At 45.6% G+C, this 17,055-nt stretch overlaps 2 protein-coding genes across 10 annotated transcripts in view; one reads left to right on the plus strand and one right to left on the minus strand.

Moving 5' to 3' along the window:
• LOC147123042 (serine/threonine-protein phosphatase with EF-hands 2-like) overlaps window positions 1–10,435 on the plus strand; it is an 87,723-nt gene extending 77,288 nt beyond the window's left edge. For all 8 annotated transcript variants that reach the window (XM_085964191.1, XM_085964208.1, XM_085964164.1 and 5 more), the window contains 3 exons: window positions 6,052–6,215; window positions 7,672–7,759; window positions 8,355–10,435. In XM_085964191.1, the coding sequence (XP_085820317.1) occupies window positions 6,052–6,215; window positions 7,672–7,759; window positions 8,355–8,536 (434 nt within the window). In that variant the 3' untranslated portion in view covers window positions 8,537–10,435. The remainder of the gene's footprint in view (window positions 1–6,051; window positions 6,216–7,671; window positions 7,760–8,354) is intronic.
• nup54 (nucleoporin 54) overlaps window positions 10,129–17,055 on the minus strand; it is a 103,249-nt gene continuing 96,322 nt past the window's right edge. For both annotated transcript variants that reach the window (XM_085964230.1, XM_085964220.1), the window contains 3 exons: window positions 11,957–12,076; window positions 11,713–11,823; window positions 10,129–11,333 (listed from right to left, as the gene is read on the minus strand). In XM_085964230.1, coding sequence (XP_085820356.1) covers window positions 11,205–11,333; window positions 11,713–11,823; window positions 11,957–12,076 — 360 coding nt within the window. In that variant the 3' untranslated portion in view covers window positions 10,129–11,204. The remainder of the gene's footprint in view (window positions 11,334–11,712; window positions 11,824–11,956; window positions 12,077–17,055) is intronic.

Below are 17,055 nucleotides of genomic sequence, written 5' to 3' on the forward strand. Positions count from 1 at the left end.
ATTGCATGCAATAGAAATTTGTTATAATGTCGTAAAAGTTGACATTAAACTTGTACTGTATAGCATCTTCAAGTTCTGCCAAAGACACAAGAGCTGTTATATTTGACTTAGTTTTACAGAATTGATCCTAACTGGGATATTTTACAATGCAGTGAATGTCAGTCATAACGGCACAGAAGGAGGCCATTCGGCCCATCGAGTCCGTATCGGCTCTTAGAGCAATCCAGTCAGTCACATTCCCCCGCTCTATCCCCGTAGCCCTGCAAGTTTATTTCCCTCAAGTGCCTATCCAGTCTCCCCTCAAACATTGAATGTGTCCGCCTCCACCACTTCTGTCGGCAGCGAGTTCCAGGTTCTCACCACTCGCTGCGTAAAAAGTTTTTCCTCACGTCCGCCCTGTATCTCTTGCCCAAAACCTTAAATCTGTGTCCCCCCAGCCCTTGTACCATCAACTAGTGGGAACAGCCTTTCCCCGTCTAGCCTATCCAAACCCGTCATAACCTTGTACACGTCTATCAAATCACCCCTCAACCTCCTTTGCTCTAATGAAAACAAATTCAGCTTCTCCAACATGTCCTTGTAGCTAAGATCCCCCATCCCCGGAACCATTCTGGTAAATCTCCTCTGCATCCTCGCAAGGGCCTTCACATCCTTCCTAAAGTGTGGTGACCAGAACTGGACGCAATACTCCAGTCATGGCCTAACCAGCGCTTTATAAAGGTTGAGCATAACTTCTCTACTTTTGTACTCAATTCTATTCATGAAGCCCAAGATCCCATATGCTTTGCTAACCACTCTCTCAATATGCCATGTCACCTTCAGGGACCTATGCACATTAACTCCCAGGTCCCTCTGTCCCTGCACACTCTTTAAAACTGTGCCATTAAGTGTCTATTGCCTCTCCCTGTTCCTTCTGCCAAAATGCATCACCTCACACTTCTCTGTATTAAATTCCATCTGCCACTTGTCTGCCCATTCTGCTAGCCTTTCTATGTCCTGTTGCAGTTGATTGGTATCATCCTCACTGTTTGCCACACTCCCAAGTTTGGTGTCATCGGCAAATTTAGAAATTCTACTCTGTATTCCAATATCCAGGTCATTTATATATGTATCAAAAAAAGCAGTGGCCCCTGCACTGACCCTTGGGGAACACCACTGTCTACCATCCTCCAGTCTGAAAAACAGCCATTTACCACAACTCACTGTTTTCTGTCCTTAAGCCAATTCCTTATCCAAGCTGCCACTGACCCACCTATTCCATGAGCCTCAATTTTGTTAACCAGCCTTCTATGTGGTACTTTGTCAAATGCCTTCCGAAAATCCATGCAGACAACATCCATTGCATTCCCTTCATCAATCCTCCCTGTTACTTCATCAAAAAATTCAATTAGTCAAACACGATCTGCCTTTTACAAATCCATGTTGGCTCGCCTTAATTAGTTTAAACCTCTACAAGTGCCCGTTAATTTTTTCCTTGATAATTGTTTCTAAAACTTTATCCACCACTGATGTTAAACTGACCAGCCTGTAGTTACTAGGATTGTCCTTACACCCTTTCTTGAACAATGGTGTCACATTTGCCACTTTCTAATCCTCAGGCACCTCCCCCGCATCTAGGGAAGATTGGAAAATTATGGCAAACCCTTCTATCTCCTCCCCCAATTCCCTTAGCAACCTGGGATGCAAGCCATCTGGACCAGGCGACTTATCCACTCTAAGCATACCTAGCCTTTCTAGTACATCCTGTCTATCAATCTTCCCCCCTTGTATTGCTTCTAGCTTTTCCACTGCTACCAATATTGTCATCATCCACCTCCTTAGTAAACATCGATGCAAAGTATTGGGTATTCTAGCCTTGCCCTGCGCCTCTAAGCATATAACACCTTCTTTGTCGCGAATTGGCCCCATCTCTTACTACCCGCTTACGGTTTACTTGCCAATAGAAGATTTTTGGGTTCCCTTTTATGTTAACCGCCATTCTACTCTCATATTCTCTCTTTGCCAATCTTATTTCATCTTTACTTCCCCTCTCAACTTATTGCATTTGGTCTGGTTCTCCCTTGAAGAATTTACCTGACATTCATCATACACCCTCTTTTTTTTTGTTTCATCATCTTCTCTATCTCCCTCATCATCCAAGGAGCACTTGCTTTGGTTCCCTTACCCTCCCCTCTTGTTGAATGTACCTAGCCTGTACTTGGAACATCTCCTCCTTAAAGATCTCCCATTGTTCCGTTACAGTTTTTCCTCTCAGTCCATTTTACCCTGGCTAGGTCCTTCCGCATCCCATTGAAGTTAGCCCTATTCCAGTTTAGAAGTTCCACTCCAGATTGTTCCTTGTTCCTCTCCATTGCTAATCTAAATCTTATGATACAATGATCACTTGTACCCAAGTGTTCTCCCACAGACACTTGGTCATCTGGCCCACCTCATTCCCCAGCACCAGATCCAGCAATGCCTCCTTCCTAGTTGGGCCAGGCACATACTGGTCAAGGAAATTCTCCTGAACACATTTCAGAAATTCCTCCCCATCCTTTCCCCAATCATTATCCCAATCGATGTTTGGGTAATTAAAGTCCCCCAATATCACCACTCTATAGTTCTTGCATATCTCTGCGATTTCCCTGCAGGTTTGCTCCTCTACCTCCCTCTCATTATTTGGAGGCCTGTAGAATAGCAGGTTTCTGTGAATACCCCCAATAGCGTGATCATACCCCTTTTGCTCCTCAACTCTAACCAAATGGATTCTGTCCTTGTCCCCTCAAGAACATCCTCCCTGTCCAACACTACGTCTTCCTTAATCAGCACTGCCACCCCACTTCCCTTTTTTCCTTCCCTATCTTTTCAGAACACCTTGTACCCTTGAATATTAAGTGCCCAGTCCTCACCGTTTTTAAGCCACGTTTCCGTTAGTGCCACATGGCTAATTGTGCTTGTAGCTCACCAACCTTATTCACCACTTTGTGCGTTTACGTACATGCATTCTAAACCCGTTTTTGAATTTTTCGGAGTCTTTCTTAGCCTGCTCCTATCTAATATGGTACTACTTCCGCCTCTAGTACTATCCAACACACTCACTCTTTTATGCACTTTATTCCTCTTTCCTACTCCTATATGCTGGTGCCCACCCCCTGCCAAGCCAGTTTAAGCCCTCCCCAACAGCACTAGCAAACCTCCCCACGAGAATATTGGTCCTGGCTGTTGAGGTGTAACCCGTCCGGCTTGTACAGGTCCCACCTTCCCCAGATATGGTCCCAATGCCTCAGGAATCTAAAGCCCTCCCTCCTGCACCATCTCTCCAGCCACGCATTCATCTGTTCTATCCTCCTATTCCTGTACTCACTATCATGTGGCACCGGGAGTAATCCGGAGATTACTACCGTTGAGATCCTGCTTTTTAATCTTTCCTAGCTCCCTATAGTCTGCCTGCAGGACCTCATCCCTCTTTCTGCCTATGTTGTTGGTACCGATATGAACGACGACCTCTGGCTGTTCACCCACCCCCCTCAGTGTCCTGCAGCTGCTCAGTGACATCCTAGACCCTGGCACCAGGGAGGTAACATACCATCCTGGAGTCACGTCTGCGTCCACAGAAACGCCTTTCTGTTCCCCATACCAATCACTATCGCTTTTCCACTCTTCTTCCTCCCCCCCGCCCCCTGTGCAGCTGAGCCACCCGTCTTGCCGTGGCCTTGGCTGCTCTCCCCAGAGGAGCCATCACCCCCACCAGTTTCCAGAACTGTGAACCGGTTAGCGAGCGAGATGCACTCTGGTGATTCCTGCCCTGCCTGCCTGGTCCTCCTTCTCTGTCTGGTGGTCACCTATTCCTTCTCTGCCTGCATATTCTGAGGCTGTGGGGTGACCACTTCTAGAAACATGCTTTCCAATGTTTCTGTCTTAAAGGTTGATCTCCAGGCTCCAAACTATTTCACTTTAATATAATATACTAAACAAGCCGGTATAGACCGGTAAGCCTGACATCGGTAGTGGGGAAAATGCTAGAGTCCATTATAAAAGATGTAATAGCAGAGCACTTGGAAAACAGTGACAGGATCGGACAAAGTCAACATGGATTTACAAAAGGTAAATCATGCTTGACTAATCTACTGGAATTTTTTGAGGATGTAACTGGTAGAATAGATAAGGGAGAACCAGTGGATGTGGTGTATTTGGACTTTCGATAAAGTCCCGCATAAGAGACTAGCATGCAAAGTTAAAGCACATGGGATTGGGGGGGAAGGTACTGACTTGGATAGAAAACTGGTTGGCAGACAGGAAGCAGAGTTGGAATAAACGGGCCTTTTTCCAAGTGGAAGGCAGTGACTAGTGGGGTACCGCAGGGATCGGTGCTCGGACCCGTTATTCACAATATATATTAATGATCTAGACGAAGGAACTAGATGTAATAGCTCCAAGTTTGCAGACGACACAAAGCTGGGTGGGCGTGTGTGCTGTGAGGAGGATGCAGAGAAACTCCAGTATGATTTGGACAGGTTGGGCGATTGGGCAGATGCAGTATAATGTGGATAAATGAGGTTATCCACTTTGGTGGCAAAAACAGGAAGGCAGATTATTATCTGAACGGCAATAGATTGGGAGAAGGGGAAGTGCAACGAGACCTGGTAAGCATGCAGGTGCAGCAAGCGGTTAAGAAGGCAAATAGTATGCTGGCCTTCATAGCAAGAGGATTCGAGTACAGGAGCAAGGATGTCTTGCTGCAGTTGTACAGGGCCTTGGTGAGACGACACCTTGAGTATTGTGTGCAGTTTTGGTCGCCTTATCTGAGGAAGGATGTTCTTGCCATGGAGGGAGAGCAGCGAAGATTCACCAGACTGGTGATGGCAGGAATGACGTATGAAAAGAGATTGGGTCAATTAGGCTTATATTCGCTAGAGTTTAGAAGAATGAGGGGGGATCTCATTGAAACTTATAAAATTCTAACAGGACTAGACAGATTAGATGCAGGAAGGCTGAACCAGGGGTCACAGTCTAAGGATAAAGGGTAAGCCATTTAGGACTGAGATGAGGAATTTTTTCATCCAGAGAGTGGTGAACCTGTGGAATTCTCTACCACAAAAGACAGTTGAATATATTCAAGAAGGAGTTAGATATATTTCTTAAGGCTAAGTGGATCAAGGGATATGGGGAGAAAGCAGGGAGAGGGTACTGAATTTGGATGATCAGCCATGATTGCATTGAATGGCGGAGCAGGCTCGAGGGGCCGAATGGCCTACTCCTGCTCCTATCTTCTATGTTTCTAAGTCCATTCCAACACCTAGTTCCCAGTATCATTTTAAATGTTATCATTTCACCTACACAATTCATTTTTGATCTGAAAAAAACTTGTGATGTGCACGTCGCTGGCAAGGCCAGCATTTATTGTCCATCCCTAATTGCCCTTGAGAAAATAGTGGTGAGCCGCCGCCTTGAATACAACCGAGTGGCTTGCTCGGCCATTTTATAGGGAAGTTAAGAATCAACCACATTGCTGTGGGTCTGGAGTCACCTATAGGCCAGACTGGGTAAGGAGGCCAGATTTTCTTCCCTAAAGGGCATTGGTAACCCAGATGGGTTTTTCCGACAATCCGGTAGTTTTATAGTCACCATTACTGATACTAGCTTTTTATTCCAGATTTTTATTTAATTGAATTTAAATTCCCCAGCTGCCGTGCTGGGATTTAAACTCATGTCTCCGGATCATTAGTGCCAGACTCTGGATTACTAGCCCAGTAACACCACTATGCTACCGTACCCCAATAATCACCAACACTAAGCCACCCAAAGCCTTCAGAGCTGGATGGATGATGTGGTGTGTGGAGGATGAAGAACCTATGTGGTAGATAATCCATTTTTCTTTATGCTGCATCCTCCAGACTGTGGACGTAAACCAAAGTAGTACAGATTTAGGAGCGAGAGGCCCGTGTAGGAATCATGACATCAGCTGTCGTACCCGATCTGCCAAAACTAGACAATAATGGCCGATAGATGTTGGACCAACATTTGTTTCTGATACCAAGTGAATACTGAATATTGTTGTTTTCTAATACATAGGTAAAATTTCATTGAATGACTGGGCAAATGCTCTGGAGTCCATCTTAGGTCTGGATCTGCCGTGGCGTGTTTTGCGATCTCAACTTGTGCCCAGTGCTCCTAATGGACTTCTGAATTTTTACTTATGGTTTGATGATCTTGCCATAGAGAAACCCATTGCACAGGTAAGAAAGGTAGATTTCACAATGTGCTTTCAGTATGCATGAATAAATATCCAGAAACAATGAAAGAAATTTATGTAGTCTATTAGGACTATCCTAAAACATTTGGCATATAATGAATTACATTAAACTACAGTAACTGTTACATAGGAAAATGCGAGGTCCAATGAGATGAATGATCAGTTAATCTGCTTTTGCTGTAAATGGCTCAGGCAGAAATGTTAGCCAAACCAAGAAATTAATATAGTAGAACAATTAACAAATGACAATTGTATATTTATTGATATATCTGGGCTGACACTTCAGCGCAATACTGAGGGAGTGCTGCACTTTTGGAGGTGTTGTCTTTTGGATGAGCCAAAGAAGATATTAGATGGGGTGACTAAAAGCTTGGTCAAAAAGGTAAGTTTTAAGGTGGGTCATAAGGAGATAGAGGTGGAGAGAATCAGAATTCCAGAGCTTGGGGCTTGATGGTTGAAGGCACAGCCATTAATGGTGGGGCAAAAGATGTGGGGAATGCACAGTAGGCCAGAGTTCTCAGAGGGATGTAGGACTGAAGGAGGTTACAGAAATTGATAGGGGTGAGGCCACAAAGGGATTTGAACACAAGGATGAGAATTTTAAATTGGAGGTCTTGTGCAACTGGGAGCCAGTGTAGGTCAGCAAGCACAGGGGTGATGGGTGAGTAGGACTTGGTGTGGGTTAAGATATGGGCAAGAGAATTTTGGATGTGCTGCAATTTATGGAGGGTGGAAGGCCAGCCAGGCGAGCATTGCAAGAGTCAGGTCTGGAGGGTTTTAGCAGCAGACGGGCGATGTTACGGCAGGCTTTGTGATGGAAGAGTGATATGGGGTTGGATGCTCAGCTCCGGGTCAAATAGCACACAGAGGTTGCGGGGAGGGAATCAGCGGCGACAGTCCAGAGTTTGTGGCAGGGACGAAAAGACGATTGCTTCAATTTTCTGATGTTTAACTGGAGGAATTTGCGACTCATCCAGGACTGGATGTCGGACAAGCAGGCTGAAAACAGAGTCAGTGTAGGGGTTGAGAGAGCTGGGTGTTGTCAGTGTTCAGTATTCCAGTTGGCAAAATCTGTGAAAAGTGCTTTTTTTTTTTTTTTTTTTTGGAGATTATAGATTTCATTCTGCTACACCCGAGAACAATATTCCACAGCTATTCAACCCCACAGCTGTATTTTAGACATGTTTTGATATATACATGGTTTTTGTCTCATCTTTGGGGACCACATAAAACAAATTCATAGTAAAGGACATTTTATTTTAAGTGTCTGTAGAGAAAGCTATTAACGTGTACAGGGATTTGGTAGCTGCATCAATAGCTAATCTGCCAGCCATAAGTGACTAGTAGAAAGCAGCGATGTTCGCTGTGCATCAGTAACGGCTGTGATCCACCTGGCACAGTCTGTTTTTTAAATTAAAAAGCCTCAATTTGTTCCACAGCACATACAACCCAGTTTGCTGGAAATGCTTTACAGAAGCAGGTCCGACCTGGAGACCATTTTTAGAATTATCGACAGCGACAACTCCGGTAAGTACTGATGACAAAAGACCCCCCCGCAGTATTTTGGAGAGAATAAAACATTTTGCCTCCCACGCACGTGGGCTGCTGTACTTCTGGAGTTATTATGACAACTATCAAAGTATTAATGACAGCATGATCAGAGGACACAATGGATCGAATGACACTTAGGAAAAAACTGAAAACAAATTAACAAAATTACCTGCTGATCGGTTGCTGGCCAAATCCTCAGATGTGTGCATTTGAATATAGTTTTTCCAACGGACTACCAAGCTCACCGCTTTGTTCAAATTAAATTAATCCAGGTGAAAATTTCCTACCTATTTTATGCTGGTGTTGCAGCAATATTACGTTGTGCTAATGTTACCAGGAGATAACCCTCAACAGAAATTTATATAATTTATCAATGCCATTCTCAAAATGAGAAGCTGCAGTTGATATAATCTATAGTTATAGATGAAAATATGGAACTGTACCCCGGCAATGTGTTGCAGCCTTCAGGAGGGGAGGGTGGGGAAATTAGCAAGAAAGTAATAAAAATTGTACTTGATGCTTGATGCCATGGAAGCAAAATAAAAACTGTTCATTTTCATGTCTGTGGCAGGTCTCATATCATTTGAGGAATTTAAAAAAACTTGGAAACTCCTCAGTTCTCACTTTAAGATTGAGATTAGTGACAAAGCGATTGGTGATCTGGCTCGCAGTATGGACTTCAATAAGGATGGAAGTATAGATATTAACGAGTTCCTCGAGGCTTTCCGTCTGGTCGATAAATCCAGTTCCTAGGATTGAGATGCTGGTTTGCTGATAATTCCACAAAGCGGACAATTGAGCATGGTGGAAAGGAATGAAAAGGAAGAAGATAATCTCTGTGAAGTTGTCATAGTGACAGAGGGATGGATTTACGTGAGCCTTAAAAACAAACGTAAACAAGCATACCCGATCTAAGTACAGAACTTCAGCATTTGATCCCACTGCATAGGCCTTTTCCCCAATTTTCTGGCAAATTTAGTTGTACATTTATCCAGCTGTTAAAAACACTCAGCCTGTACAACAATCATTACCTGAAAGGTTCTGTTGAAATGTGTCAGCAAACCATTTTCATATATCATTAAACACTGCACAGTTTGTTTTATTGCAAAGAATTTCAGTGCGTCAAGTACACTTAACTTGGGCCATGTTTGTATTGGATTAAATGTGTACACCAAAAACTTCTGTAGTGAAAGAAAATAGAATCCCACACTACCTATACAGCACATTAATAGCCATACTGATACAAGGAGCAGATTAATTATATCAGGGTTATTGTACATTAAATCAAATATTAGTTCATTGACATTTCCTATTTATTACTTTTCATAGCAGCTTGAACTTTATACAATGAGTTACTGTATCCATTTAACGTCATAGACCAACTGTGAGCAGGACCTAAAGAAATCCATGGGTAGAGCAACAAGAGACATGAAGCCTCCCTGAATCCATGTATGCTCGTATTGCCATCTTCTTTATATTATAAACTCAGTAAACTACAACTTCCAATTTTCTCCCTGTACTTAGGTGCAGAAATTGCCAGCAGAAGATTATAGTTACAAAGTACATAAAAAGCTTTCAAATAAGGCTCATGGAGTCATGCAAAAAGCTGGCCTGCAGCATTAACGCTTCTACTTTTTAGACACACACACACACACAAACAAAATCAAATCAGTTTTGCCTTTGTAAACCTCCAACCATTTAAAAAGAGAGAGAATCACGAACATCAACAAGCAGTTACAAAGTGATAATCTCACCGAAGGATTCAGCAAACTTTGAACTAAAATAATCGAGTAGTCATTTGAATTCCCAAGTGAGATAAGAGCCACAAAATCACGAGAAAGCCCATTCAGCTCACCAAGTCCATTCCTTACACTTAGTGGTATTTGCAATTTAGTCCATTTTGGAATTACTTATTTGATCACCTTGAGGGATGTTCTGCAAAATTTCTCCCTAACTCTCAAAAACAGTCTAGTAAAGTGCTACGGTATCTACTATTCCATTATTTGAAACTCAACATCTACTTTCCACAGTTGGCATTTCCAGGCTCTCAGTCAAACAGGAACCACTGTGTCCCATGCCCAAAGGAAATTGATTAAGACGGTGTATACACTGAAACACAATTTCTCACTCACCATAATCACTTCATTTTCTTAGACACAAAGAAATGGAGCAAATCACCTGACAACAGTCAGCAGGAAATTTCTAGCCTGGGCTAACCCACTAACAGTCCAAGAGGAAAAAGAACTGGAAGAGGCTGGGGTTGAGGAAATGTCAATGGAATAAAAAATATTGTTGTGCCCAAACAATGTCTGGATCAAACTATGAAACATTAGAAGAAGCAGATGGTTATTAAAGCAAATTGTTTATTTAGAATTTATTTCCTCTTTGCATAACTATTACAAACATTTAACACACTAAAAGTAGTTCTTCAATAGAGATCCTTGTCTGGCCTATGGCTCACAATTATCACTCCAAATACTAATGTATTGTATTGATGTATGTTTCAAAGTGACCATTATCAGGTACAAATGATACAGCACTTTAAAAACGTGTCAACTCCCCAAGAACAAATCCAATCCCCAATGCTCCTTGTGATACTATAAATATGCTTGTATGATTTTAAAAAAATAAAGTGGGCTTGTATATCCAGCACTTGTGCTTCTCTGGCATATCTAACATTAATTGTTTATCAACTCACCTTTCCAGTCTCCAGGGCTCTTATTAGGTCCAATAAAGTACACTTCAAATTTTCCACATTCATGACATATCAAGGTCACATTTTCAAACTGCATAAACTGTTCAAAAGTACTCAGAACAGTCAAGTACACTCATCAATACAAGCAAAACTCCTGATGCATGTTTTTAAAAAAATATAAACAACCCCCAATTTGTTCCTGACTTAGTCAGTACTGATATAGCCATTCCTGTTAAATGCAAGTCTGGTTATTAGCAGCGTTTAAAAAAAAAGATCTGTCCCAACCTATTGCACAGAACAGGAAAATCATCATTTTTTTACACTTTAAAAAAAATATTGTAAAGAAAAGTTAAGATATGAATCTGGAAATTACTATTTGCAGCATTAGCAGATAAATGCTCAATCTTGCAAACAGTAGTTTCTAGGCTATGGTTTTAGACATGCTAAACAATGTCAGTCACTTATCTCTGTTGCAAAGTTTTGTAACTGGCTGCTTTATGAAGGGGTTGACGCACCTTAGGGTAAACATTAGAAGCCCAAAGCTACAGAGTTTTCTGAGGTGACTGCAGTATTTAATGAAGAATGGTAACAACACTTCTTTCTCCCACCCCTACACCAAAATTCTAGTTCATGAAAATGGAGATACTATAACTTTTGTGCAGGTGGGATGAACCAAAAAAGTTTGGACAGGGACTTCTTAACTACGGTGATATTACAGAAAAGCCATCAACTGAAAAGGTCACGTCGAATATGAACACTCTCATTAAGGCCATGCTCAATTAGCTTCACATCCTCCAAATCTTCTTTCAGGACACTGATCAAATGACTCAGCCCTTCCTGCTGCAACTTCAGGTGCTAGGAAGAGAAATGAGCTACATTAGCAGACGTTCAAAATGGTGTTGGTATGTTATATGTGAGCAGAATTAGTTTTGAAGATCAGCAGGTCTATAATACCATTTTTGCTGATAACATTTTAATAGAACGTTAAAAAGCAAATTAAAATGTGAAAATTCTTCACATTGGTATAATGCTGTCTGGTTGAAACTGTCATTTTTGATATAACATTGCATAAAATTGTAATTTTACTTTCTAAAACGGCATGAAATATAAAGGACTAAGATTCTGCGGTGTCAAAATCTAATCTGCGCAATAATCACTCATATTCAAACTTCAGTATATTTTCTTTCCATGGAATTTGTTCTTGCTAATTGAGAAAAAGTTGTAGCTTTTATACCTGCTTGATTTCTCCCAAGAGATCCCCATCAACACTGTATCTCTCCTCTGATCTGACAGCTCCGACATGATTCTGCATTCTTATCTGAGACATCAGTTCGTTCAGACGGCCCTGCACATAAACATTATCATTCAAACCTTTTCCATTTCCATTTCTTAGAAACCTCCCTAATCCAGTTAGAAGTGCTCAAGGCAAACTGTTCTGGGTATATCACACTGATTTCTGGGAAGCAAGTATTTTGTACCTTAAACTGGGTTGGTGCATTTAGTTCACACTGGATAGTATCTAACTGCACACGAAGCTGCTCTTCTTCTGCCTGAATAGCATAACCAGCTTTCCTCTGGATCTCTTGTTTTATTAAAACCTAGAGAGAGAAAATAATGTAGGAACTTGAGAATTGATTATCCTTTGCAAGTCGCACAGGTAGACTTCCGTCCATCCACGATCTATGAGAATACTCACAGACCACACAAGTTTACAGCACAGAAGAAAGCATTCAGCCCATCATGTATGTGCTGGCTCTTTGCGAGACTGATTCAAAACCTTTATTTTAGATGACTGTTTATTTCTCTTTTCTTGGGTATATTTATCAAGTTTTATTTTCCTACTGGCCTGTTCTTTCCCAATAACCCTGTATCTTTGAAATCTGGCACTATTTCAAAGGAAAAAGCAGGGGAGTTCTTCCCGGTGTCCTGGCCGATACTGATCACTCAATAAACATCACTAAAAGCCCCCACAGATTATCTGGTCATTATCACATTGCTGTATGTGCAAATTGGTTGCTGTGTTTACTACATTATAACAGTGATTACACTTCGAAAAGCACTTCATTGGCTGTAAAGTATTTTGGGATGCCCTGAGGTTGTGAAAGGCACTATATAAATGCAATCTTTTTTCTTCTTGTTTATCCAATTTTCCCTTAAAAGATGCAATGTTGTCTGCCTCAACTGCTGAAAAGCATTTTCATGCTTCAAAAATCTGTTGCATAAAGAAACGTATCACAACATCCCTCTTAGTAACAATTTTAAATTGACGATTGCTCATCATTAACTCTCCAACCAGAGAAAAAAGTCTTTCCCTATTCCCCCTACCAAAGTATTTCATAATTTTTATCTACCTGCACTCACACTTTCAAGGAATTATTATTTGAACCCATAGGTCTCTCTGTGCATCCACATCTTTCCATTGTGTGTTTTTCTCCCAAAATACACTGCCTCATAGTTATCCATATAAAATTGTTTTTGCCCATTCTGCTTATCTAACTATGTCCTTCCAGGGTCTTTTACAGTCCTCCTCACTGTTTGCCAAACCTCTTTTTTGTCACTAGCAACTTTCGATATTGTACTCTTTGTGCCCAAGTCCAAATCATCTATCTATCTATATATATATAAAATAGTGGTGCCTGTCTGTCTGCGTGCCTGTCCGGGCATCACTCAAAAGTTATAGAGCGTACCGACACATATGTTCTATCAAAAGAAAGGTTATGATTAGGAGGGTGTCCTAGGCGTATTTACTTTTTGGTCAGACAAAAATTGTTCGGACAGTAGACAAAAAACGTACAAAATTCCGCTCATTAGCGGTTGGCCAATCATACGGGGGAAATCCGCTCATTAGCATTGACTGACGTGAAGGTTGACCAATCCTACGGGGGGAGCGCGCTGCATCACGGGGGGGCGTTTCATGGCGTTTGTGGGCGGGGCCTAATCCTTCAAACTGAAAAGCAAGCGGCGGCCATTGTTGTTTGTGATGGAGCAACTCTGCCTCTGTCCGACCATGGGCCCCAGTCCCACCCTCACCCTCCTCCTTCTCTCAGCTTTCTCCCCTCTCTCCTGTCACCCCGGCCTCTCCGCTTGCGGGTTGTTTGCATCCACGGTGGATGAGCTGCCTGCAGGCCTCAGGCTCTCCTCACCAGCCACGCCCGAGCTAGGCACCGCCCGTCCCGCTGGGCCCGATTCCAAACCAGCGGCCCGTCATCGCCGCCATCTTGGTAAAGGCTGGCCTCCTCCTTCTCTCCGCTTTCTCCCCTCTCTCCTGTCACCCGGGCCTCTCCGCTCTGCAGGATGTCACTGCCGAGCTCTTCGGGTCGGAGGGAGCGGGAGCTCAGCGCGGGTGACTCGGGCCGGGCCTCAGGCGCTACGCCGCCCACGGGGTCTCCGCCGCTTTCTCCCCTCTCTCCTGTCACCCCGGCCTCGCGGAAGTAGGAGCAGCGATGATGGGCCGGCGGGGAATAAGCTGCTGCTCGGGGCCGCGGTCGCTGCCCTTCGCCCGGAGGCTCGCCTACTTTTGACGGCCATTTCAAGCGGCTGTGCCGGCGCCGGGTGCTGGAGCCTCTGCTCCGCTGCGGGGCTGCACCGACCGGCGCCCGGGCTCGCTCTCGCTCGGGCCGCCGCACCATGGCGCTATGCATTCAAATCCAGATAATTGGGGAAACAGTTTATCCGCAGTCGAGGTTTTATATTTAAGTGTTGTGTTTGGATCAGAGATTCCACACAACAGGAGTGAATGGGGTGCGGGGAGGGAGGGCTGCAAGCTTCTACTGGAATTATGCTTGGACAGCGTCTGAGTTCATGAAGCCAGCCAAAGATAACTGTGTTCCTTAAGAATATTTCTTATTTGAAGATATTACTGTTGGATTTTTCCAATTTTTGAGAAAAACATTTTCATAAGTTAAAACCAGACTCTGTTTCCACAGACCCTAATTACAAGAAAAATTGGGCCTATCAAGGAGCCAGTTAAATAATCTTGACCTGTGTCTTCATTAATTCCAATTCTTCTCAAAATTGGGGTTTGTTTCCCCAATTTTCTCCTTTTACTCTCCTGAAGGCACTAACTCCTGCTGGAGCACAGATCCATAGGCACTCTGTGCTGCAATGAAGTGGCTCTACTTCACATGTCAGCCTTGACAGAGTGTCGTCAGGCTATTCAGTTGTGAACTGTATTGAGCCCGAGCCCCCTTTCCTCCCCATACCCCACTTTCCTCCCCATTTCCCCCAAACACCCTTTCCCACCCTTCCCTCCCTCTCTCTCTCTCCCTCTCTCTCTCCTTCCCTCTCTCTCTCCTCTCCTCTCTCTCCTCCCTCTCTCTCCTTCCCTCTCTCTCTTCCCTCTCTCTCTCTTCCCTCTCTCTCTCTCCTTCCCTCTCTCCTTCTCCTTCCCCCCCTCTCTCTCCCCCCTCTCCTTCCACCCTCTCTCTCCTTCCCCCTCTCTCTCTCTCCTCTCTCCCTTCCCCCCTTCTCTCTCCTTCCCCCTCTCTCTCTCTCTCTCCTTCCCCTCTCTCTCTCTCTCCTTCCCCCTCTCTCCTCTCTCTCCTTCCCCCTCTCTCTCCTTCCCCCTCTCTCTCTCTCCTTCCCGCCCTCTCTCTCTCCTTCCCCCTCTCTCTCTCTCTCTCTCTCTCTCCTTCCCCCCTCTCTCTCCTTCCCCCCCTCTCTCTCTCCTTCCCCCTCTCTCTCTCTCTCCTTCCCTCTCTCTCCTTCCCTCTCTCTCTCTCCTTCCCCCCTCTCTCTCTCTCCTTCCCCCCTCTCTCTCTCTCCTTCCCTCTCTCCTCCTCTCTCTCTCCTTCCCCCCTCTCTCTCCTTCCCCCCCTCTCTCTCTCTCTCTCCTTCCCCCTCTCTCTCTCCTTCCCCCCCCTCTCTCTCTCTTTCCCCCTCTCTCTCTCTCCTTCCCCCTCTCTCTCTCCTTCCCCCTCTCTCTCTCTCCTTCCCCCCCTCTCTCTCCTTCCCCCCCTCTCTCTCCTTCCCCCCCTCTCTCTCTCTCTCTCTCCTTCCCCCTCTCTCTCTCCTTCCCCCCCTCTCTCTCTCTTTCCCCCTCTCTCTCTCTCCTTCCCCCTCTCTCTCTCTCCTTCCCCCTCTCTCTCTCTTTCCCCCTCTCTCCTTCCCCCCCTCTCTCTCTCTCCTTCCCCCTCTCTCTCTCTCTCTCTCCTTCCCCCTCTCTCCTTCCCCCCTCTCTCTCTCCTTCCCCCCCTCTCTCTCTCCTTCCCCCCCTCTCTCTCTCCTTCTCTCTCTCTCCTTCCCCCCTCTCTCTCCTTCCCCCCCTCTCTCTCTCTCCTTCCCTCTCTCTCTCTCTCTCTCCTTCCCCCCCTCTCTCTCTCCTTCCCTCTCTCTCTCTCTCCTTCCCCCCCTCTCTCTCTCCTTCCCCCCCTCTCTCTCTCCTTCCCCCTCGCTCTCTCTCCTTCCCCCCTCTCTCTCCTTCCCCCTCTCTCTCTCTCCTTCCCCCTCTCTCTCTCTCCTTCCCCCTCTCTCTCTCTCTCCTTCCCCCTCTCTCTCTCTCCTTCCCCCTCTCTCTCTCTCTCCTTCCCCCTCTCTCTCTCTCCTTCCCCCTCTCTCTCTCTCTCCTTCCCCCTCTCTCTCTCTCTCCTTCCCCCTCTCTCCTTCCCCCCCTCTCTCTCTCCTTCCCCCCCTCTCTCTCTCCTTCCCCCTCTCTCTCTCTCCTTCCCCCTCTCTCTCTCTCCTTCCCCCTCGCTCTCTCTCTCCTTCCCCCCCCTCTCTCTCCTTCCCCCCTCTCTCTCTCTCTCCTTCCCCCCTCTCTCTCTCTCCTTCCCCCCTCTCTCTCTCTCTCTCCTTCCCCCCTCTCTCTCTCTCTCTCTCCTTCCCCCCTCTCTCTCTCTCTCCTTCCCCCCTCTCTCTCCTTCCCCCCTCTCTCTCTCTCTCTCTCCTTCCCCCTCTCTCTCTCCTTCCCCCTCTCTCCCCTTCCCCCTCTCTCCTTCCCCCCCTCTCTCTCTCTCCTTCCCCCCCTCTCTCTCTCTCCTTCCCCCTCTCTCTCTCTCTCTCTCCTTCCCCCTCTCTCTCCTTCCCCCCTCTCTCTCTCTCCTTCCCCCCCTCTCTCTCTCCTTCTCTCTCTCCTTCCCCCCTCTCTCTCCTTCCCCCCCTCTCTCTCTCTCCTTCCCCCTCTCTCTCTCTCTCCTTCCCTCTCTCTCTCCTTCCCCCTCGCTCTCTCTCCTTCCCCCCTCTCTCTCCTTCCCCCCTCTCTCTCCTTCCCCCTCTCTCTCTCTCTCCTTCCCCCTCTCTCTCTCCTTCCCCCTCTCTCTCTCTCCTTCCCCCTCTCTCCTTCCCCCCCTCTCTCTCTCTCCTTCCCCCTCTCTCTCTCTCTCTCTCTCCTTCCCCCCTCTCTCTCTCCTTCCCCCCTCTCTCTCTCTCTCTCCTTCCCCCTCTCTCTCTCTCTCCTTCCCTCTCTCTCTCCTTCCCCCTCGCTCTCTCTCCTTCCCCCCTCTCTCTCCTTCCCCCCTCTCTCTCCTTCCCCCCCTCTCTCTCCTTCCCCCTCTCTCTCTCTCTCCTTCCCCCTCTCTCTCTCCTTCCCCCTCTCTCTCTCTCCTTCCCCCTCTCTCCTTCCCCCCCTCTCTCTCTCTCT

Source organism: Somniosus microcephalus, chromosome 2 (genome assembly GCF_052327205.1).
Source record: "Somniosus microcephalus isolate GS21.2 chromosome 2, FLI_Smic_1.0, whole genome shotgun sequence".
NCBI classification, from domain to species: domain Eukaryota; kingdom Metazoa; phylum Chordata; class Chondrichthyes; order Squaliformes; family Somniosidae; genus Somniosus; species Somniosus microcephalus.